This window comes from Gymnodraco acuticeps, unplaced genomic scaffold (genome assembly GCF_902827175.1).
Source record: "Gymnodraco acuticeps unplaced genomic scaffold, fGymAcu1.1, whole genome shotgun sequence".
Classification (NCBI taxonomy): Eukaryota; Metazoa; Chordata; class Actinopteri; order Perciformes; family Bathydraconidae; genus Gymnodraco; species Gymnodraco acuticeps.
In genome coordinates this window covers 179,962-205,000 of record NW_022991578.1, presented here as the reverse complement: position 1 = coordinate 205,000, position 25,039 = coordinate 179,962, and the positions used below count along the sequence as shown (strand labels likewise).

Genomic DNA, 25,039 nt, shown 5'->3' with positions numbered 1-25,039 from the left:
TAATTAAAAGACCCACCATTTCATCGATTATATTACATGGATGCCAAAACCACAAGTGTGCTGTATAATAATAATTTTTTAAAAAGCTGCACTTTTTGAACAGTGCAACCCATAGAAAAGTACAAGTGGATGTACATGCCTATCAGATGTCCCCAATAATGTTATCACAAGCCATAACAAAAAAGCCTTCTTTATATCACAGGCTCATGTTAACAAATCATTGGCCTTCGTTTTTCTCCGGCCCCTATGCCTTCACGTAGGCTAGTTGTGGTCATGTGATCAGGAAATCTCTCCCTGCGGACCATAACCTTTTATGGTTGTGTGTCCTTTTGTTTTCTCACACACATGGATGCATAAACCGAGGACACAGAGATAAGTGAAAAAAAACTCAAATACATGTTGTGCACATACAGTGAACACCTATAAACTCATGCAAATGGGTCTCTTCAATACTCAGAACATTCCAACATGCTGTGTCAATGCAGGAAGTTGTGTAATCTATATGCAGCACCGCGGTGAGTAAGGGTGTGATGAGTGTTAGGGAGCTTGCATCCCATCATAGACTTTTGTTAACCTTAACTAGCCTTCCCTAATCTTAAATAAATATTTTCCTAGGATATAACATTATTGGCTTTCGTGCTGCGAGAGGACTTGTGTGTTTGTATTAATATGATGAATACAAACCATACCACCAGCAGCTACAAAGACTGAACACAGACTTTTTGGCCGAAAATGTTTAATAATGAATGTTTTTATCTGCGCAATTAGCGGAGTACAGTATCTTTCAGTGAGTAAACTCTGCAGCTTTTTAACATCTCGTAAAAACATCTGCTGTAGCAAATCTCGGGGGGAAAACACATTGGGAACATCTATCATTCCATTCATTGTTGAGGTCACCAGACACACATTACTAATTAGGAAAGTGTCTCTTTGTGAATGGATTTTTATAGCATGTGGGTTTTATTAAGGAGCCATATTGACAGCTTGATTTGTATGTTTGCTTTCAGAAGATGTTCAGCCTCAACACATACTGATCATTTGATTGATGGGAAATAAGTAGAAGTGTGTCAAAATCATGTATAAATGTTTCCCAGAGTTCTTAAATGTCGCTGTGGCTGAAGAGGAACTTTCACATTTGAGTAAAGCAGAATATAACAGTAATGTCATATAGCATCTCAGGCGATGTAAGGACTGAAGACTTCAGTGTCCAGCACTCAAACAGACCATCAGGAATGTGCATGTGTACCCACAAAAGCAACGAGTGCTTGATACACTTTGTGTTCAGCTAATTAACACCCCCATGCTAATGTCAGAGTGGTGGTTTCTAGTCTGCCGACCTCATGCTTCATCTCCAGACTGCAGGCTTCATAGAATCCCCCCTTTGTACTAAGTTTATCTTCACAGTGGCACAGTAAGTTTATCATTAGCTTCGCTAATTAGATTAAAAATCAGACGGACTCTTTGGACTGGAATGTGGACCCTGGATTTGGTCTTAAGTGCCTCAGACAGGAGATGATGTGGATTTTAAAGAAATAGTCCAACCTTTAAAAACACAAGCTTGGCTTAAGACTGATGTAAATTGCTATTCATGGTGCCTTTGGGTGCATTTGTAGGAAAACAGTTGAATTTGCCACAGGTCATTACAGGGATCAGAGCATTATTATTTGTTGAACATGCAGCTGAACCTTAAGCTACAGGAGACCTGCAGAGGTCCCGGTGATCTGCCCAGCTGGCAAAGCACTGAGGATATCCGTGTTTATATTAACAAGCCTGCAGATACAACAGGCCAGTGCAACTGAAACATTGACTCTGATGCTAACACCATCCATTGTGTATCACATCTTGTGTTTTTAGCAATCCTGAACACAATTGGGGGTTCACTTCATCACTGTCAGGCTGTGTTAGCTGTTAAAGGCTGCAATGGTTGATCTAATAGGGCTCTCTGCAGCTCTTTCACTCACATTGTGCAGACATGAGTTCATGTTTAAGCTGTGTTATTTTTGACCTGAAACTTGACTGCACTTGAGAGGTCAAAGCCAAAGACTCAAAGCTCAAAGCATGCGTTAAATACTCTGTACTCTTAATTATTAGCACTCTTAATTGTGTTGCCTGGTCTCATGCTGGTAGGTCAGCTCGGCATGGGATGTTGTATGGTCCGTTAGGCATATCAGCACATATGATTTGACAGGAGGAGGCGGAAGCTGCTCTGACTGGCAGAATGATTCAGATTTTTCATGATATGACGCTGAAAAATCTTCCTCCTGCAGTTAAAGCCTTCATGGCAATTATTTAGTAACTTCTTTACTTGAATGGAATTTCTCTGACTTCTTCTACTTAAAGCAACTGAAGCAGTTTCTATGCAGCAGTCTGTGTTAGAGCAGGGCAGCATAGCTGAAGACATTTAATCTGCTAATCCACTCTGTTTTCATGTGGCTGTAGGATTTGTCAACCTGGTGCCTTTTTGCTTGACATGGGTCAGGATTGGCCCGGCTCTGCACACAGGAGTCCTGCCCTATATCAGACCCCCCCTCCACATCTTCCCCCATCACTCAGCCTGCATTCCTTCACTAATGAGCCCCCACCACTTCCACCTCTACACATTTGGAGAGATGAGAAATGCAAGAGTTTGGTTTATAAGGTTGATTATTTTCATCGCATGCGTTCTCAGTAAATCTTTCACCAGAGTTTCTACAAATGTTTTCTTCATATGCTGAGAGTACTACAACTAACTTCAGTCACATGAGGACAGGAACACTGATCATCGATGAAGAATCTCTGTCCTGATCTCCATCGCTGAAAAAAAGTGATACCACATGTGCGCCCATCCTGCACAGGTCCCTTAATCTCAGCAGGGAGAGATGACAGTCTAGACCTCCTCCAACACATGATCCAGCAGTGTCTACTCCAAAACAACACACATGCTGAACACATGAGTGATGGCAGGGAGAACCTCAAGCAGTGCTATGAATAGTGCAATTAAAGTACAATGTATCGTGAGATACTTTAGTACTATAAAAGCTGCGAGAATATGGACATTCAACATGCAGTATAGTCATACATCAGAGTCTTGTATTTTCAATTGAGCCTTTGTCAAATAAAATGTCCTGCGTTACAAACAATTGAAATACAATCCAGAAGATGAAACCTTAAAAAGGCAGAGTCTCCGTTTTGGTGCAAAATGGTCAAACAAGTTTTTATTACAGGGAGGCTTTAAAGGGGAGCTCCACTGATCGTACATATAAGAGAACATTTCCAGGTGTTGGGGACTATACTGCATTTGGGAAAAAGGTTGTATAACCGGAAGGAGCCGTGAGACGCTGATACATTGCCTTAAAGGTCCCCTATTATACTGTTTCTCATCAATATATCACAGGTCTCAGATATATCCAGAGCCTGTCTCTGATTGGCTGAAACACCAAACAGATCATTGCAGCATCCCATAATCCCCTCTGTTTCAGCCCTGTTTCCAAAGTGCTGATTCTCTGTCTGTTACTTTAGATGAAAATAAGGAGCCCCTCCCCACGCCCCTCTGCGAGACATTTGGTTACAAAGAACTCAATGGTGCTCTAGGAGGAGATTCAGGTCATTTTCAGACAGGTTTTTATATAAATGGATCAGGACAAAAAGAGAGAGAATCTTTGTTCCTGGAACTTTCAGAGTCTCTTTCCACAGAGGGGAGCATTACTTATGTATAAAAGACATGAAAAAGTGGATTTTGCATAATAGGTGACCTTTAATGGATGTCACATGAGTCAGCGTAGGTTAGGGCTGAAGACTATAAGATTGAAGATGAAATAGTCTGTAGGATTTGAGTTAGAAAGAAGGGTGCTTACAGACCTGTGTGGCCATCCTTGGGTCAGGTGGGACCAGGCACGTGCACAGAGATTTTGGGGGGCGGGTGCTCATGTGAGAAAAAGGGCACTTCCCATAATCATTTATAAAAAAGTGTTTTAAAACAAAAAGTTAAATATAGTTGCACATCTCTGACTTACTGACCAATTTATTTGAATACCCTCACACTCACGCAATTGTTTAATACTCAACAGAATTCTACAAAATAATCAGCTAACACGGAGACAATGACCTTCTTTAGTATTCACTACGCACAAGAGCAGACAACAAACTAGTACAATTAATAGTTATTAAATGAGCAGCCAACAATAAAAATGATGAAGTTACTGTTTAAGGACATTTCAGGCAAAAGATCGTTTTTTCATTGTTATTTTGGTCTATTTTGCTTCAATGTTTTCTTTCACTCTAATGGAAATAAAACTTCCAAGAAACCCATATAAATGGTGTTCGTTTTACTAACATGTCTGAATTAATCTATAGATTTAAAGCTAATCTGCATTTAAACATAACATTTCAGGGGAAAATACTGACTTGACGTAAGTAACTATCTGGGGAAGTTGCGAGGTGATATGTTTTTTTGTTTGACCCTTTTCACCTGCAATGCCTTGGTAACTGCATGCAAATTAGCGCATTTTAATTAGGCCTAGTTAACGCCTAATTTGCATATCAATGTGGCGATTGTGATGACGTTATTAGATACACATTTTACTGTATTCACTTTAAGTGTCTCCCCTTAAAGGTGGGGTAGGTAATTTTGGAGAAACCAGCTCGAGATCGCTAGAATTTGAAAAGACACAGCCGGAAGAAATCTGCCACTTCCTCACAGAGCCCCTCCTCCAACACACACGAACGCGCACACGACCAATGAGGGCACGAGATAAGTTTGTGCAGAGATAGAAGGCTGACAGGCCATCCAGTTACTTTAGCCGGGCCGGCTCAGATGATTGGTCGTGCTTTTTACAGTACTACAGCTTCCACAGATGACGTTTTTTTATGGATTTTTTGTCAAAGCACTTCAGATATTCATTGCTATCGGGATGTTAAGAGCATTCCATGGAATATAACAACAAGTGTATCTCGAGCCGGTTTCTCAAACTTACCTACCCCACCTACATTAGCCTGTATGCCCATGATAAATTGTCTTAGCTAAACCTTGAGCTAACTTATCCATTGGCTAGTAGCCAAACCACAGTTAACTATATTTGTTATTGTCTTTTAGCTAATTAGCTGTAAACTCGAGGCACTGGCAGTTTAGTCACTTGTTCATCACCACTCACCTTCAGACAAGCCAAGAAAAGCCGGCATAGCCTACTGTAAAGTGGGAGGTGCTGCTACCTGTCTGTCTGAAGTGACTGCCGATGTCCGCACCACTGTGCAGGAGACGTAGAGGGAGGGAGGGTAGAGAGAGCATCGGAGCTTCACAGTCTAATCTCCCAACCTGATATTTTAATTTTGTATTCAATCAATATATTTTTGGAAAGGGAAACTGTGCGTGAACAGCAGTAGATATATTGTATATTCATTTATAAAAAAAATAAGGGGGAAAAAAGGGCACTTTCTCTGGAGGAAGAAAAAGGGCATGGGCTCAAGTCCACTTTGATGTCTATGTGTGCACGTGCCTGGGTGGGACACATGGGCTATGACTGACATGGTCTCTGCTCCATTTGGTTTAGGGTTAGGGTTTCAACATTAGGCCTTCCTATCAGTGGCAATTCAATAGCAATATGGATATGAACCACACATATTTTTGATGTGATCAGACCATAATAAAGGAAGTGGTTGTCACCATGACATCACTTATTGTTTGGTGGTCCATGATTATAAAGCCTTCAGTCTGGGATTTTGGCCCTCGCCAGCTTTTAGCAGTAACCATCTTGGTTTTTCACTGCCATGAAAAGGGTGGAGCAAAACAAAACGAGCCAAATGTTACAGTTGTCTTTCTTAAGGTGTAATCACACTGTGAAAGGGTTAATGCATTATGCAGGATTAGGGCACTTCTATATTGCTTTCACCTGGACCCGGAGGTTGCTGCTTGGACACAGCACAAAGCACATTCTAACCCTGCGTCATTTGTGCAAATTTGACCACCTAAGTGCTTTTGAAATCCCAGTTTATTTGCCCAAACCTGCTAACTAGCCATTTAGCAAGCTACAGTAGTCCATGTGTGTTTGCACAGCCTGTGCTGTGTTTGAGTGACAGCTCAGACTGATCTCAGCAGATGAAAACTCAGTTCTCTCTGTTTTGATTCTCCTATGCAAGTTATAAAGTTAAAAACATAAAGTTAAAATAAATGTTAAAATAGACACATTGACATCAAATACATCTAAAATGTGGTTTTGCTTTCAGTCTGAACACCATTGTAAAGAACACAACTGTTAGAAAATAATTAACAAATCCAACCAAGATTTAGTTCCCTTAAACTAACTCACCCACTCCAGTGAAATGAAGGAGACAAAGTGAAGTACTCAGCAAGCCTCAGTCCGCCGTCCCAGCATCACCATCTGTACATATTTATATATAATATGAACATGAATAACATTTACAGTTAATCTGTCTAGTTGAATTTCTGTATGCAAGCTACATACATGCCAACCTTTCCAAATCCAAAAGAGGTAGGTTTGCGCGCGGCAAATGTGCACGCCCAAACTAGGTAATCAGAAGAAATGGAACCCCAGTAATTACATGTATAAACCATGTATTTAACATATAGGGTTTTATGCATTTTATGCATTTTTCAGAAAAAGTGGTAGTTTGGTAAACAGTGACATCAACGACATGTCTGGTCTGTAAAATGCCCGAAAAGTAAAAGAATGGGAGATAAATATCCCAAAGTCTCCACATTGTATTATATTTGTAATGTGTTTCTGGTCCTCTTTCAGTTGAGACAGTGTAGATGAAGGATGTGTCAGGATGTAGAACTCCTGTGTGAACATTGGATAAAGCCAGGTTCATATTCTTGTTTCATGTTGTTGACATATTAGAGTCAAAGGTTTGCACAGAGCGAAATATCTGTGTTGCGCCATAAATCAGAAAATACTGCATTAAAAAAGTCATTTCCTGCATGTTTCTACTGATAAAGTGTGATATAAATAATACAGGCTTTCAGATTGCTGTAGTTCACTAAACAGAGACATTAACGACATGTTTGGTGTTGAACATGTCAGAAAAAGTGAAAGAATGGCAGATAAATATCCCCAAATCTCACAATTGTATTATATTTTGTGTGTGTTTGTGGTCCTCTTTCAGTTGAGACACTGTAGGTGAAGGATGCTTCATGGAAGGAAGGATGCTTCACTGGATGTCTTTCAGTCGCCAACATGTGTTTTCGAGACACTGATATTAATGGGGAAATCCTGCAGGACTCAAATGCCTCGTCTCTGTTCCCTTAAACTCATTTGGGAGTGATTACCCATCAGCCCCGGGGTAACGCTGCTTTTCCTCGTTACCCCCGGTCTGCACGTTGTTTCTCTTTCAGAAACACAGAGGACTGTTTGTATGATGGGATCACAGACACGCTGCAAACGGTGTCCGCCAAAAGTCGAGTCCAGTGTCTTTGGAGTGTCATTTTGATTTGTTATAGTTTGGGAAGATTGAAATTCGGTAGGGAAAGCCAGCTAAGTCGGTAGGCGGTAGAAACATGTCAAAAGCGGTAGACTACCGCCCAAATCGGTAGGGTTGGCAGGTATGAAGCTATGTCCACTGTATGCTAGCTTGCAATTGTCTCATAGGGTGAATGTGGAATGTCTGCTCAGGCTGCCATGCATTGCTTCCTGTTTATTTAGGAAGTCATGAGCATGGCCTGCCAAAGCTCCGTCATCATCCACGGTTATGCGCCTGTGATGTTGTTCTCTGAGGCTCTCCTTTTAGGCCCATTCCCAAACCGCCCCCTACACCCTACCCCTCCGTTTGCGAGTTCACGCGGAGGGTCCGCCATATTGAGGGCTGTTCCAAAGCAACAAGTGTGGAGCGGTGTGGAGGGGGAGTGGGCTATCAAGCCCTCAAACAGCGAGTCTGCAGCGGTGCTGACTTGAGACTGGTCTCTACCTGACTGGAGTCACGCTGTTCCGTCAGGAAACACGCTGTTTACAAGTAGTTCCAGCAAACATCCACTGATAAACTGCGATGTTAACAACCTCATGATAACCTCATATGTTTTTAACTTAGGATCAAACCTGTGTTTAGTCTAGAAAAAGGTAAATGTGTGCATTTTATTATAAAGTTGTGTATATTTACAGACCGTTGCAGAAACTAAGAAGCTTATAAACATCAGGTTTAAAACTAAAAGAGCTTTGAAACACAATGAAAGATGTTTGGAGTTTTATTTGAGTTATTCATTTAAACTTTTTGTCTAAGAGATGCTGATTTGAAACCGTTGTTACATACAGATAAGGCATTTCCTGTTTCTGCCGGAGAGAGGGGAGGCCGTCCCAAAGCTTGCTGCTGTGTTTACTCCCTCCATCTGACAGGAGGGAGCCTCGTTGAGCTGCGAGTGTGGCTACAGACGGAGTTCACTCCATCACGGAGGGGTAGGGTCGAGGGAGTGGTTTGGGATTGGGCCTAAGTCACACCTGCTAATGCTATCATGCAACAGGAAGCTTGTGGCTACTTTCAAGATCTCCCTTGCCTTTGTTTCCCTCCAATAAAAATGTATTTGAAGTCCAGCAGAGGTTAGCCTAATGGAGTGACATGTTATGAGTTTGGATACATGCAATCAATGTCATTGATATCCAATTTGGTCTGTTTAATTCTTACAAAGCCACAATAAAAATACATTTCCATTTCATTCATTAAAGAGATACTTCACTATTCGCGATCGGCTGTTCGGCGGGGAGGAGCGACGTTGCGTAAAAGCTTTTTTTTGCCATTTCTGTAGCTCCTCTGTTTTCAAAAATTCTGCAAGCGTCGCTTGATATATGCAACAACTTAAGTAACAACATACTGACACCAGTTAGTAAAAAAACATGAATTAATTCTTTGACAAGTCTGCAGACAAGACGGCAGGCGAAAAACCTTTTAAAATGCTTGTTTTCAGAATGGAGATTGGATCGATCAGGCTAAGCTAACGTTGTATATGCTCCGTCCACACTCACAACAACGGCCTACAGACATAAATAAAGCAGCGACTGTATTCGCCATGACACAGACAGTCTGTGGTTTGTACATGTTTAACTTGTGTCTAGTTTCTGAACAGATATGAGGAGCTGTGAGCTCTGAGTGCTAACAGCTAACGGCTGATGTTTTGGTAGGATTATCTCGTGCAACGATTGTGACGATTCTCTCTGACCAATCACCAGTCGAGAGTGTCTACGTCACTAGTTTAGCATATTTAGACCGGTTGTTGGCCCGGTAAGAATCTCGATTTTGGAGGGCCATAATAAAGGTGAAAAAGTAGCCCTGAGCCGGAACTACCCCTAGTGGAAAAGTCTGCTCAAACCGTGCTACGTGCTGCAGTGGAAAAGCGCCATTAGTGAACACAAAATGGCGATTATAGAGACAGCACAAGAAAGGGCTAAAATAAAAAAGTATCTTTGGATTTGAAAATAGATCATTGTGTCTTGTAGATCTTTGGGGAGACGGAGCCGGTCCGGATGACGTCAGAGGGCTCAGACTGTCGCTGCAAGTGCATCATGCGCCCTCTGAGCAGGGATGCCTGCCAGCGGCTGCGGAGCGGCAGTGTGCGTGTGGAGGACTACTACACCGTGGAGACAGTCAGCTCCGGATCCGACTGTAAGTGCTCGTGCACGGCCCCCTCGTCCTCCCTCAACCCCTGTGAGAACGAGTGGAAGATGGAGAAGCTGAAGAAACAGGCCCCCGAGTTACTGAAGGTGGTGACATGAAACTCAAATCTGCTCTAAGTACAACATCTATCTGATCATACCATCTTTCTGATGGACGATGGACAGCATTTCTTTCGACAAGATAGACAATTCCATCTTACATAAAATAAACTATTTAAATAGTTAAATTACCATTTTCTGACTTAGTCATAAGATAAAGGGGTTTTAATAAGAAGACATTTTTAAAGCCACAAAGATCCCGAGTACCACTTTCATACCTCTATTTCAGTTCTGCAGTAAACTAATTAATACAAATTAGTATAATTGATATAATAATCTTTAATAAATACATATATGTTGTTAGGGTTGGGGTTAGTGCTTGAAAGTACAAGGCTTAAAAGCATTAAAGGTCGTACTTCAGCTCTGTGAACTGGCTATAGTTGTGTGTCAATTAACAGCTTTTGTGAGCACGTGAGCATTCACAAACCTAAAACACACTTTCATGTTTCACAGGCAGGAGAAGCACGCTATGTACCATATGAAACAGAAGGCAGTTCCAGATGTCAGTCTCCACTTTAAACTATAGATTGAGCCAATACATACACAAATAATTAACATAGACTCTGAATGAGCCCCAGACTGAGAACACTGGAGTGGATGTCAATAAGTGATCAGAGCAAATGTTTTTGAGGGCACTTTGGCTATTACTACAGTTACACAGAGGCACATAAAGATGTCAGCTCTGTGTTCAGGAGAAGGTGAATAATGCTACTTCTTTTCCTTTTATTGCATGAATGACCAGCTCCAATCCATGGTGGACCTCCTGGAGGGAACACTTTACAGCATGGATCTAATGAAGATTCACTCCTACATCAACAAGGTGGTGTCTCAAATGAACACCCTAGAAGAGGTAGGCAACCGATTAGGCGCTTTCACACCGGAGTACTTTTCCCAGGAATAGTTCCGATAGTTATTTTGCGTTCACACCAAAAATATCTGGAACTAGAACTTTTTTGCGAACCTTTTCACCCCATTTTAGTCCCTGCTAGAGAGCAGGGACTTTCCTGGTAGAAAAAAGGTTCACATTTTTGATTGGCTAGGCGAATTGCAAACCACGGCCCGTAAAACTCTGAAAGGTTTTTGTGAAGCCGCCATTTTATTTGCTTTTTATTTATTATTAGCATTAGCCCAGCGCACCAACGGAGAGAGACTGACTTATGGCAACACAAAAGAAAACATGGGAGCGGTGGAGTGATGAGGAGGTGTCGGCGCTTCTGGCGATTTACTCGGAAGGCTTCAGTAGAAGCTGCTGGGAGCCAGTCCCCAACTTCCGGCCGGGGACTGGCTCCCAGCAGCACCCTCAGCGACTTATTCCGGTGTGAACGCGAATTACTAGATATTTCCAGGAAATAAAAGTTCCGGGGAAAAGTTGCGGTAACTATTCCTGTGAAAAGTACAGGTGAAAGCGCCTATTCTTCACATCATTATGCTGAAAGGATTGGGAGGAGACATATTGAGAGGTATTTCTTGTGACTCTGCATACAAGCCTATGTTACATAACATATTGCAATTGCTTTTATGATGTTATCTTTCAGACAATCAAGACAAACCTTACACGAGACAATGAATTTGTTCGAGACAGCATGATGAGCCTCACCAACCACTTTAAGAGATACGAGAACTACTCCAACGTTATGATGAGCATCAAGAAGGACATCTCCAGCCTCAGCCTGCAGCTGCTGCAGAAGGACTCCTCAGAGACCAAAGCACAGGTTCCAAGAAACACAATTCTTTCACTATTTCACTTTTTTTTCAGTTTTTCAGTTTTATTGTGTTGCACTGTTGGAGGAGCCAGTGACCTAAGATTTTAATCGACATAATTACACTGTAGCTATGTACGTATGACAAATAAAAGCCTTGAACCTTAAACCTAGAATTCAATCTCAAGGAGTGACAGAAAAACATAACAAATCTTACTCAAATTTGAATGGATTTGATCATACTTTAAATGTCCCTTGGAGATTCTGCAAATAACATGTCTTACATTGCTATATATTGATTTTTATAATGTTTTGCAAATTCAGGTTTTACATTTTCAAAATAACCAATCAAATTAAGTTTAATGCCCATTTTATTGGTGACCAACTCATATGACCACTTATGCGTCCCAGGGACTCGCTACATTAAATACTTATTAACATCTCTGACAAACATTGTAGGTATACTATCTAACCCCACCCTTTTTGAATAAGCATGGTCAGCAGATAAGACCCACAGGCCAATATTACCAGGTGTTGTGATATAACCAGAATGTCATGTTTGCAGGATACTAATGAAGAGAGAACCAAGGAGGCTGTAAAAATTCCTAACAAAAAGAACCCTGCGGCCAAACTTTCAGCCAAACCACCCAAAGCAAAGGTCGTAAAACCCAAGAAAGAGGTCATTAAACCTGGGAAGCCGGCCAAGCCTGACCCTACAGCAAAAGCCAAGGTGGTTGGCCACCAGCCCGGCGTGGTGAGGGGCATCACATACTACAAGGCCGCCAAGAGTGACGACGATGAGCACAGAGGAGGTGGGATTTTCACTTCTCCAAGCATAGTGGTGTGTTCATAAAAAAAAAGCTAAAGCAAACATTTTGCTCTAAGTTTGCGCTTCCATCTGTGTGTGATCATTGTGTGTGATCCTCTGTTGGTGTTGAAAAGGGTCAAAATTGGTTTCTTCAGCAATGTAATCCAACGCAACATGAGACTTTGCTGGATCAGGCAGCAGCCTTCCAGTCGAAGAGCCAAGATCATAATTAGCTGGATTTAGAGGACAATATAAAGCTTTCCTGACAATTTTGTTTTACACAAGCGTGAGATAGGGCTGTTATTGTGTTGCAAACTTGACACTGAAGCTCATGCAATAAAATAAGGAATCCATGGCTGTGTGCACACTAGGTCCCCTCAAAAGATTTAAGGTTTTTCGCAGAGCTAATGTAGTTAGCGTAGGATTGTATTTCTGGTTTAGGGTTAGAATTTGAATTTGCGCTCCCTGAATGGGAGCGCAAATTCAAATCTTTGCATTGACAAAATACCTGGAGCTGGTGGAATGCTGTCTCAAAGGAGTGCTGCCATGTCCATGACATGCCTCGGCTTCAGTGTCTAGGGACCCTCACCATCGCAGAGAAAACATTTCCTGACTCCTTCCAATCCTCTTTAAGTCTAGTTGAGTGAATAGGTATGCTGCGTCTGCACCGGGCACAAGCACAACACGCTGTCAGAGCGCGTGTTCTGCCGTGTGTGACCTCAGAGGGCCCAGCCACCCTTGTCAAATCACTGAAACCAGGCGGCTGCATTTCCATAATCTCCGGCAAAGAGCAGGATGCAGGAACTCTGATTCACCCAGGGAAGATTCGCACATCTTCATGTTTTTTCGTTTTTTTTCCTGAAATGCCTCTTTTCAAACTTAGTTTCAGTGTCATATATTTGACTGGTTGGTTTAGCTGCACAGCGTTCTGGAGCAGCTGATTTTGAGTTCATCTATTATTCTATTTGACCTATCACTTTGACTGTAACCAGTGGAAGCAGAAGAAAAAGAGTACATTCTAACAAACACTTTTTGACCTATAGCGCCACCTGTTAACAGTTTAACTATGAAGGCATCTAGGAAAGAGACTTTTAACAACAGGGACTGTGACATTCAGACTGAGGCATTTGTACTGTAGCCAATCAGGAGTTTGCAGAGGTCATTGTCCAGTCTGAAAACCTTCACATTACCATGCAAATAGAGTGCAGGTTTAAAATATACACTCTCCTGTGCGGTGATGCTGTAGAAATATGTTATTTTAGGATGAACTGTCCCATTAAAATGATGAAAAAGCACATACAATGTTCCTTTGTTCAGTTCATTAACTGGCACGGTCCTTCAAAAATACTTTAATATCTTCATCACAGTATCCTAATAGTTTAAAGGGGTTTTAGATCTTTGTCAAAGTAAAGTAACAAAGGAAGTACAACGTGTGTCCCGTCTGCTTTACCGAACACACATGGTAACTGAACAATCTGTCCTCTTCATTTGCTCTCCACACAGTCATCAGATACACTCAAACAATGAGATAACACTTTTAGCAGATAACTATATATTTTTTTTAATTGGGAAAGTAGAGTTACATTTATTTAAAGGTACAATAAAAAAATATAATCTTAAAACACTTAAATTGTGTAAAACGTTCCAGGATACTCCCTCCCTCATCAGGTCCATGTGTTCAGTGTACAGTGTGAGGAAGATGCTGCTGTGATGTGCCCTGTCTGACAGCAGCAGGAGAGCAGGCTCTCCCTCTGCTGACCACACGTGCATAAAACCCTAAAACTAAACAAAAAAAGCAAAAGTATCACAACTACACTTCTGGTAGAAATATAACATTGCAAAAGCAGGAGGACGGCAGGAACTTTCAAACACATTGATTATCATCATTTATTTTGATAAATGATGATAATCATTGTGTTTGAAAACTTCATCATCATTTATCATGTCATGGTTTTCATTGACAACATTTATATTATCCATCAGAAAATTGGACTTCACTTCTTTAACACCGCCAACATGAAGAAAGTTCTGCTGCTGCTGCTGCTGCTGCCTGCTTACAGGCAGAAACTTAAACAGCATAGACCGGAAACAAGGACAGTACAGCGATGGAGTGTGGAGTCAGATTCAGAACTGAAGGATTGCTTTGCATCTACGGATTGGAGTGTGATTGAGGACAACAACATCAACACACGCACGCACACGGTCATCTGCTACATTGGGAAATGCATCGATGACGTGGTACTGAAGGTTTCTGTACGAACATTCCCTAATCAAAAGCCCTGGATAAACAGCGAGGTGCGCGGCAAGCTGAAAGCGCGCACTATAGCGCACAGAGCTGGAGATTTGGAGGAGTTCAGGAAATCTAGGTATGAACTCCGGAGAGCAATCAGCAGTGCAAAGAGACAGTACAAAGAGAAGGTGGAATCTGACTTCAAAGCCTGTAACACCCGGAACATGTGGGCGGGACTAAGAACAATGACAGACTACAAAGGAGCAGCGGGGGGTGCTGCGGGAGTGTCTGCATGCATGCGCATCTCTCCCAGATGAGCTGACAGCTTTGCTCGCTTCGAGAGCAGCCAGGCTGTGGAGGCACAGAAGGACCAGGAGCCCTGGCTGCCCTTTTGTTTTAGACAGGGCAGACGTGTGCAAATCCTTTAACCTTTAGTAAGTGGGTGTTTTTGGACCCGGTGAGGTGGTTTTCTTGAAGTATCTTTGTAATTACATTTTTGTATCATTTCATATTCCAGCTATTCCTCAAAAAACATGTTTTGGATATCATGCCATTCACATTTTAAATTTAAATGTTAAGAAATTGTAGTTTTTGTATTACTACCCCAAGCTTCCATAAGTGGGTCAAAAATGCAACAAGTCCTCCAACTCATACGACCAAATATGCCGATTGTTCAGGCCCAATTATTACGACCAAATATGTCGTTTGTTCAAGCGCTTAATACGTCCTATAATTACGTTATAAAGTTGTCGGCCTCTAGTGCTCCTGTTGAATACAAACGTTACAGATGGTCGTTTATTCACAAATAACCCTCTCTGTAAAATCCTAAATTATAGGATAGTTTGGCCATTAAAACGCTTTTTGATTAGATTTCTAGCGAGAAGTGTATATTGTACTTTTAGAATCCACGTCCAGTCGATATGTAGGATCTATAGTCTGATAGATATTACGAAGATGATTTGAGGTATGCGGCAGCCTCCATGTAAAGTTACGGGTTGAAAACAGTATTTCCGGTCTCGACGTTTTCATAATAAAACCAATGATCAAATGATTTAACAGTGATATCTGCAGTACTCATCCACTAAAAAACATCAGTTTATCCTAGTTAATTATACAACATGTATTGGTTTCAATTGTGTACAATGCTTTTGTGTTTTTCCCATAGGTTTTTCTCTTTCGATTCTGAGAGACACCTTTCTTTTTTCAGAGGTTTTGATAGGCTAAAACATCGATTGTTTTAGCCGCAATGCATGTTGGGATATGGTGTTTATCCCATATGAAATCGGAAAAATATATTTTTTAAATAAAATAATACTTTATTCCGAGTGTTCTTGCTTTTCTCTTTGGAAGTCATCACATAACGGCATTGTAATACACGGTTCGGCTGCATTAAATATTACATATCTGCCGTAGACATTTATTTATCGAGCCCTGATGAGAAGACCTTTTGACAAACTGTAAGAAATGCCGCCAAAACTGAATACGTGACGTGGATCATAAACATATTAGCAATTAAACAACATCTTCCATTTCTCTTCACACAATACGTCTCCTTACAGTATCAACACTAATTCAGCTGACTTTTATATTTGATCCAATTGGTATATAGGTTATATTTACACCATAACGGTGCACAGCCCTAACCCTAACCCGTCGAGCACGCTCGTGAACTGTCAACGGGGGGGGCGGTGTTATGCCGTGTGTGCATGCACCTCGCGGGAGCGCACACAGCGTATAGCAAAACCTCCCAGACATGTGTTGATATGTACGGCAAAGTACGGTTTGGAAACTATATCATTTCCTTTTGGAGGGCATGCATAACACGGCATAACAGCAGAGCCTCGCTGCGGGGAAACTTTGGCGCTGTTCCGAGTTTGTTCTAATCTGTCAAAATGACAGACTGCTTTCAGATCTTTCCATCATTGTTAAATAAAATGTTCGGTTACCGCGACCACTGCTGTCCCAGCAACATCAGTACCAAGCGAGAGAGTTTTTTCCAGAGCAGGGGATATTGTAAATGCCCAAACATCCCAGCTTATAAATACCTGGAAATGTGGACATTCTCATATTCCTAAAAACCTGTGATGCTGAGTGAGTGACTAGTGAGTTTGAGTTGAGTTACTTGAAAAACTAAAGTCAAACTTGATTTATTTTATTGCAGGGTCTGATTATTAAATGTCCTTGTTTATTTGTGAGATGCAGTGGCACAAAGAAAATGCCTACTTTGTTTGGTAGTACTATACTGTAGGTACAAAAACACTGGTTTTCTTGTTCCAGTCTGTTACTGTCACTTTGTTTTTGACACTTTAAAATACTGCTATCCTACTAAAATGCTGTACAAATCAGATTTATTATGTAATAAAGAAACATTTTCCGAGTAAAAAAAATTGTATTTTTTAATTTTTTATTTATTATTCAATATCGCGATAAATACCGTACCGTGGACTTGTTATCGCGATATTATCGTACCGTGAGTTTTTGGTATCGTTACATCCCTAGTCATTACATTAAATAAACACATCTTGTGCTAACTGTGCAAACTGCCCAACATATGCAAGTTAGCATCCAGCAGTTTCTATGTGCTGGGGACCGTACTATACATTTCTATCATAAAAGGTTGGTGTACTCAACAACTATTACTCAGTATTGTGTGGAAAGCAGTTTAAGTGAGCAGACAGGCAGAACAGACTGGGGGAGGAAGGAAAGAGGATAAGAAGTTCAGAGAAGAGGAAGGAAGTTATTGTTTTCTGTGCTCTGCAAAGAGCACATCATAATATGTATCCTGCTGTTGAGGAGCACCACATTATAGTGCCTTAATGTAACCATTAATGCTTGATCATTATTACTCTCTTCTATCAGACTGTCTGACCTTGTTTTGCCACCTGCTGTATTTTTTATGGATCTTCTTTTTGAATCAGTTTCCTTCTCTATCTTTGCCTGACTGTCTTTTTACCCATCCTCCGCCAGACCATTCTGCAAAAACATACACAGCCCATCACGTCACAGAGAACCAGTCAGAGGATGGAGGAGCTGAAATGGTCCTGGAAACCCTGGAGGCCACTGCGGCCGGACCCACTGCCTCCACTGCTGCTCCCCCCACTACCACTGCAAGTACCACCACCACAACTACTGGCACCACCACAGCCACTGCTGTCACCACACCTGGCACTCCAGCATCTGAAGCACCCGCTCCGACTATTGTGCTGGTGCTGGACAACTCCAACAACAACAGCCGGCCCAATCTCCACAGAGCAGGTATGTGATAGATATGATGGAGCTCAGGATCATGTTGCAATCTGTGCAGCAATGACAGACGCACATTTAGCAGCAGGAAAGTGTGTAGGTCACTGTATAAATAATTGATAAGAATGTTCTGCTTGCTTCTTCCAGGGAAGATCCTAAGCTGTGAAGGGACTCTGGCATCCATTGACCAGCCAGAGAAGCAGCACAGTTATGGGCGTAATGAGGGAGCCTGGATGAAGGACCCTCTGGCTAAAGACTCCAAGATCTATGTCACTAACTATTACTATGGCAACAACTTGGTTGAGTTCCGCAATGTGGACAACTTCAAACAAGGTGCTCCAATTAGTCCTTCTTACATTTTCCCATTGGCCCACCATAAACTGCCAACAAACGATCAACTGTTAAACCAAAGTTTTAATTATTTTAATATTGACCTTGGTTTTCTGCTTTCAAAGGTCAAACTATGAAAAAAAACATCTGTTTTTGACGTAGCTGTCACAGTTAGTGGAGCAGGGTGGACCCAAACATAGGGGACAGGAACCTATCGGCAAGGCAAGGGGGTGCAAGGAGGGGCAAGGCAGAAGAGGATCTTCCCAATGTACGACAAACAAGGTTCCAACAGACTAAACAAAAACCAGGAAACAAATACAAGCAGAACTAAAGAGGGGATTGAGTGTACAGCAGGTTAAGTTGTTGCAGGGCTAATGGAACAGGTGAAAATAATAAGGACAGGACAGACAAACAAAATAGTTGGGAAAACACACAAAAACAGGAACTAAAAACAGACATGAAGGGAAAGACTTTTCAATAAAACAGGACACTGGGATTTAAAGCTGCAGCGTGCTTTTATCTACTCTGTCATCTGCTCTCTTTTCTGCTCCCTAACTCGCTGCAAGAGTAGAGTTCATTTCTATTTGTAGATCAATGAGTACTCAAAATACTGTACCAACTCAAACACTCCTGTGTAACCCCATCTAATCCACTTAGAACAACATCCTTAGGCCATGACTAAGCAATGGAACATTTGCTTTCCAATCAAACATAACCATGTCCTTAACAGTGTAAGCCTGGGTTAATTAAAATGACAGACATTAAGCCTTTTAGAGAGACACATACTGTATTTCCATCCATCTGAAAACAACATACAGGGTACCTCTGGTGTTGTCCTGTTTTAATGTAGCCTATAGTTGTTGTTTAAAAAAAAAATACATTTATGACATTGATTCATGGTGAATATCCTATGAGCTCTGTGAGACTGATGATCGTTGGAATGTAAGTCTAAGATTTTAGCCCCTGTCACACTGTCCCGGAATTGACACCAGATGGACACACGAATATGGAATTGTGAATTTCGCACGAAGATGGCCCCGAAGTTGGTCAACAGCCAAGTAACAGCCGAAGCAAGTACGATGCCTAAAGAAGGCCACACGATGGCACCCGAACCACACAGGAAAATATGGTCGTAGACTTTACTGATGATTTAGAATGTATCCAGACTCAACGTAAGAGCTTGTGCCTCTTCGGGGGGTGCTAACATTTAAACATACACTTTATTCTTTACTTTCTCCGTCTTTATATGTAGATTAGAAGATATTACTTATCTCCGTCATGTTATTTCCATAGCAACAACAACTTCCTGTCAACAGCGTAAACTCGCCTTCAAAATAAAAGCATCTAAATAAAACAGGAAGTTAACCTAAATTACATTTAAGACACACAACTGCAACGAAAGTAACAAACACAATGTAATATCCTTTTCAGTTTCACAGAACACAAATTGGGTTATTTACATAATCTGTTTACATGATTTTGTTGTTCAATAAATGCAATCTCGATGTCATCGCACTATAATACGATGGCTACACGACGGCATTGCGAGGGCTTCACGTAGTCGTGTTGCCTTCCTAAGACAATTGGGCAGCTTCTTGTTTCCTTCATATTGTCTTCGTGAAGCGAAAAATGCCCGCTATCACCGATGATCACACGAAGTAAAGACGAAGATGACACGATTTGACAAGATGCCCTCACGCTGGCCTTACGAAGGGCAACATGGACACACAAATGTAACACGAAAATGAACCTTCGCAAGGTCCTTCGGCAATTTTTTGGCATGCCAAAGATTTTGCTGCCAGAGCCTGAGAAACTCCACCGGCGGTCTTACGATGGCTTAAGATGCCCTCACGAATGGCCCGATGTTGTTACGATCAGAGCCGAATTTGAACATTTCCTCTATCGTGTGTCCATCTGGTGTCAATTTCGGGACAGTGTGACAGGGGCTTTAGAGAGTTAAGAAGCTCTTCCCTCGTAGGACCTGCCTTGTTGATCTAGATGTGTTTGGACAATGGGATTTCTAAATTCACCTACATGCGAGGCATCCTGCGGGGCGGGGGCTCACAGCTGTGTGCGGATGACTAGCTATTTGGTGAGGCCTGCTGTTCCCTGACATGTGCTCCAGCATTTCCTTAGCACAGCGGAGAGGGATTAAGAGTGGGTTGGCCTTATGGACGGGGATGGGGGGTGTTCTGCAGCACGTTGTTTTTGTCCTTCACTGGGCTTTCCATTTATTATCATTATCTAAATCACACTTCCTGAGGTTGTAAGGTTAGGATAGCAGATAGGATGTGATTAGAACATGACTTCTACAGTACACAAGGTGTTTGTTTTGGAGTGAACCCCTGAGCAAACTGTGTCACTGCCACATGAAGCCGATGTGGACACAGTCTGGCATTGTACAAACGTTGCCATTGGTGCTTTGAAAGGCATATTATATGCTTTGCACACACATTGCAAAATGTATCCAACTTATAACAATATTAAACTTTATTTATGAAAACCTTTCAAACAGAGTTAGAAAGTGCTTTTATATAGCAATAGAACGCCTTAAAACACACAGAGCATATGCCTTAACATATTAAAATGTTTTTTTTAACATGGTCCTCCAGAGATTGAAGTGTCCAGTGCAGAGAATTGAGTTCTGAAATAAGCTGTGTAACAATTTGCATCAATGACCAGTTTGCTATATACAGTATTATCCTTATGGATGGCTGGCAGTTGACCAAACACTTGAATAATTTTATAATTTTATGGAAACAAAATTCATTTTAAGCTCAATTTATTAAAATAGCAATTTTTGGTGGCAAGTCCAAGTCAATCTCGAGGTATAAGAACATGTTAAGTCATTTGCAAGTCTTGCGACCTGAGCATTTGAGCATCAGTTTAGCATGTCCTTTCATAGTTGCGTTAATAGGGCTGTTTGCATGGCTGAGACCACGCTCATTCAATGTATTGCAAATTGAATATTCGCTATGTCTGACAATGGGAGGCTCAACTGTTATTACCCTACTTGTTACTTTTGGTTAATTGTTATATATTACTAATTGTGTTAAATGGTCATAGGATTATATGTCATATTGATGGACCATGAATTTAATCAAATCTAATCAAATGATGGCAGACTTTATGATTTCAGCAAAGATTGTGTAATTTAACAACATGTGAATAAATGCTAAAATATCTAAAAGTTTGATTTACACTCCTAACTAGTTAACTAGCTAGGTTATGGTAGTTGTCTTGACAATTTGGTTTCAGGGTGATAACAAAGGTGGTATTAGTGAACAGAACAGAGGTAGTCAAATGTTTGATGTTTCAGTGTATCTTTTCACTGCAGCCACAGTGGAGCATAAACTCCTGATTGTAGACAGTTACACAATGGCAGTTATTGGATATGGTGGAGCCAATTGCATCAGAGCTGTAACAGTGGTCCTTTTTGTGCAACAGAATGTTTTTATTGGCAAAAAATAATTGGGTTTTTACTAGGGCTGTCAAGTTAACGCGTTAAAAACTCAAAAAAAAATTAACGCCACTAATTATTTTAACGCGATTAACGCATGTGTATTTTTTTCCTCGGCCGCCCCGTAGTTTCAGAGCGCATCGAGTTTAAAATACCATCTACAAGCTGATGCTGACAGCCCCGCTCCTGCCGCCCGCTTGTGGCAGACCACACTTCCACGCTCACCGGCAGGCACCGACTGGCTGTTGGGAGGACCGGGAGGGTGTGTGTATGTGTGGCCCGAGCGAGCGAGAGACCTTACGTACATTGTTGTTGTTAGCATCTGGTGCTAGCTAGCTGCGCTAACAGATGTAAGGAGCTGTTTAAATGAAAACAGAGGAGCGACATTTCGCCGACAATTGCGCCGAGCACTTGACTTTATGCAGGAAGCCAGACAGTGGGACATTGTACGAAAAGTCAGCACACTCAGCACGGATAGTGCGCGCAACATGAACACAGCGTCCAGGCAGCTCCCGTTCGAGCATATGCCTTGAGTTGCACATAGCTCCAACGATCCATCACACACACACACACACACACAGACACACAGACACACACACACACACACACACACACACACACACACACACACACACACACACACACACACACACACACACACACACACACACACACACACACACACACACACACACACACACACACACACACACACACACACTATTGAATGAGAGAGGTTCCAGGTTGAATTGAGGCGAATATTTGTAATGTTCAGAGGTTGTTGTGTTTAATATTCATGAGAATATTTGTCATTGTTCAAATGATAATAAACATTAGCATAAAGCATATTTGTCCACTCATATGTTGATAAGAGTATTAAAAACTTGAAAAATATTTCTCTAAGGTACATTTAGAACAGATACAAAATGTGCGATTAATTTGCGATTAATCGCGATTAACTATGGACAATCATTCGATTAATCGACTGACAGCCCTAGTTTTTACCCATGCTTGATAAACGAGTAAAGCTAATTTAATATTCTTGTTTGTTTTAGGCCGATGGAGTAACCTCTTCAAACTGCCTTACAACTGGATAGGCACAGGCCATGTGGTTTACAATGGAGCCTTCTACTACAACAGAGCCTTCACCAAGAACATCATCAAGTATGACCTGAGGATGCGATATGTGGCGGCCTGGACCCTGCTGCACGACGTGGTTTACGAGGACACCACCCCCTGGAAGTGGAGGGGTCATTCGGACATTGACTTTGCAGTGGACGAGAGCGGCCTGTGGGTGATCTACCCCTCTGTTGACTATGACTACAACCAACAAGAGGTGATAGTCATCAGTAAACTGGATCCAGGAGACCTGTCACTGAAAAAGGAAACAACCTGGAGGACAGGTCTCAAGCGGAACTCCTACGGAAACTGTTTCATTATCTGTGGTGTCTTGTACGCCGTCAACGTGTACAACCAAAAGGAAGGAGAGGTGAACTATGCTTATGACACCCACACAAACACTGAGGCCATCCCACGCCTGCACTTCACCAATGAGTACTCCTACACCACCCAGATTGACTACAACCCCAAGGAGAAGGTTTTGTATGCTTGGGACAATGGCCATCAGCTGACATATCGGGTCAACTTTGTTGACCCGTGAGCTACTCTGTGCTACAGATCACTGCAGACTGCCAGTATTGCACCTACTAAGAAAGATGCTCAGTATTTAACAGCCTTGAAGCGGCCCCATTGGACTCAGGACTAAGGATGCACGCTATTCAAACACCTGACCTCAAAGTGTACCAAACATACATGCCTTATATGTGTATTGGGATGTGGACATTCATTATGTCAATAGAATGGACAATGATCAGTGAAAATAATCTCACAGGTTGAGTTAAAGCTCATAGGGAAGATCTTTGACTATCATAGATCTTTTTGTGTATGTTCATTTATGAAATGTCAGCAGGCTGGCTTACTAGCACACTTACTAACAGATAGCTATACACAGTTACAGTATTTTGTTTTCAATGTCTTACAGCAGAGTTACAACACAAACCCTATAGAGTGTAGGAATGAGCATAGTGACCAAATTGGGCATAAAATGCTCTGATCTTTCAGGAAGCATCCAAGTAGCAACAAGACCTTCCAAGGATAATTAATCTCCCCTGAAATAAAAACATAAATGGACTTTATATCTTAGTTAAGTCAATGGTAGGAAACCTTAACATCTACAGCAGGGCTGGTATTCAGTTGCAACCATCTTGGCAGTGCTCACCTCAAATGTGGAGAAAGTTATATTCCTTAGAATCTGTATTTCACCCCTTTTTATTTATCGGTCTGAAAGTGGCTAAGGGCTATTCTCGTGACCATAATTGTAACCATGGTAGTCAGAGGAACCGTCAATAAGATAGACAGCTAATACTGTACCTTGCAAGCTACACAGTTCTGCGAGTTGTCACTATGCCACCAAGCCTCGGGCAATGCTGATTCCATGAAGACCTGTGCATGAATACGATTGGACGTTCCTAGTCAGCTGGAAGCCAATGAGGAATAGTGCGGTGATGGTGCAGCAGTAATGAAAAAAGCTAATGTGGATCATGTAATGAAAGTGTGCTTTCGGTGCCCTACGTGACATCAGATACCCCGTTGTCTTCTACCTTTCAAATGGGCTTAAAATATTTCTACACATAAAGTGTTATTTTTCTCAATTCCCAACATTTAACTCAACCAATGAGATTATTTCTGCCTTTATAGTAGTTTTTCTTCTGAGAATTGTTTGTAAAACTATTGTTCCATTTGCCATCTACTCCATCCTATCAAGAAGCACTTTTATCATGAACCACTTCTGATTATTATTCCGGCCTCATGATGCTGCCTGTGTCTTTAACATTGAAGTTGCTTTTAGGGTTGTTTTGACACATGTTTCTAAGCTTAAGACTGCTTTTTTTCTAATTTCCATTCATCTTGTTGAATTGATATGGTCTTTCAGCAGCTTTCATCATTGTTAATAGTTCTGCATAACCATTACATTTGTTGTTAGTATTGATTGTGTTACAATTTGATCTCAATGCACAGTACCATTAGCGGCCCTATCTTCAATAATAGTCACCACAAACCTTACATGTTTTCATTTTTGACTTGAGTTTACTCTGACAGTACACATAGTGTGGCTTTATTTAGCTTGTTCTTGAATTATAAGGAGTGTTTTGTTAAGTTTATCCATAAAAAGGCATGCTTATTTCAAACAAATAACTTGTATATTTGCAAAGTCTTTATACTGTACATCAATAATAATGTAATGAAATGTAACAATATTTGAAACCAGCTGTTTGTGTCTGTGTCTTTCAGTCAGTGGTTCTCACTTTGAACAGGTGGGCCTTTTACGGGATTAGTTTTGTATCATAAAGATAAAGCAACACTTTCTCAGAATAAAGCAAGACTAAGAGTTTAAGAGAAAAAAAACGGAGTCAAGCAAAATACATTTAATTAAAAATATAAAACTATAAGTTGCAAACAAATCATTTGTGTAATCATGTAAACTATAAGTCTTTTTTCTTTGTTTTAACACATCTTTGT

The 25,039-nt window shown here is 41.3% G+C and overlaps 1 protein-coding gene across 2 annotated transcripts in view; it reads left to right on the top strand.

The window, feature by feature from the left end:
* olfml2a (olfactomedin-like 2A) overlaps positions 1-24,789 on the top strand; it is a 27,935-nt gene extending 3,146 nt beyond the window's left edge. Inside the window, exons 2-8 of one of the 2 annotated variants that reach the window (XM_034197595.1) lie at positions 9,414-9,677; positions 10,432-10,539; positions 11,225-11,401; positions 11,955-12,201; positions 17,395-17,682; positions 17,818-18,003; positions 22,516-24,789. In XM_034197595.1, coding sequence (XP_034053486.1) covers positions 9,414-9,677; positions 10,432-10,539; positions 11,225-11,401; positions 11,955-12,201; positions 17,395-17,682; positions 17,818-18,003; positions 22,516-23,120 — 1,875 coding nt within the window. In that variant the 3' untranslated portion in view covers positions 23,121-24,789. The remainder of the gene's footprint in view (positions 1-9,413; positions 9,678-10,431; positions 10,540-11,224; positions 11,402-11,954; positions 12,202-17,394; positions 17,683-17,817; positions 18,004-22,515) is intronic. The other variant, XM_034197596.1, reaches the window with a different exon arrangement.
* Positions 24,790-25,039: the final 250 nt, after the last annotated feature.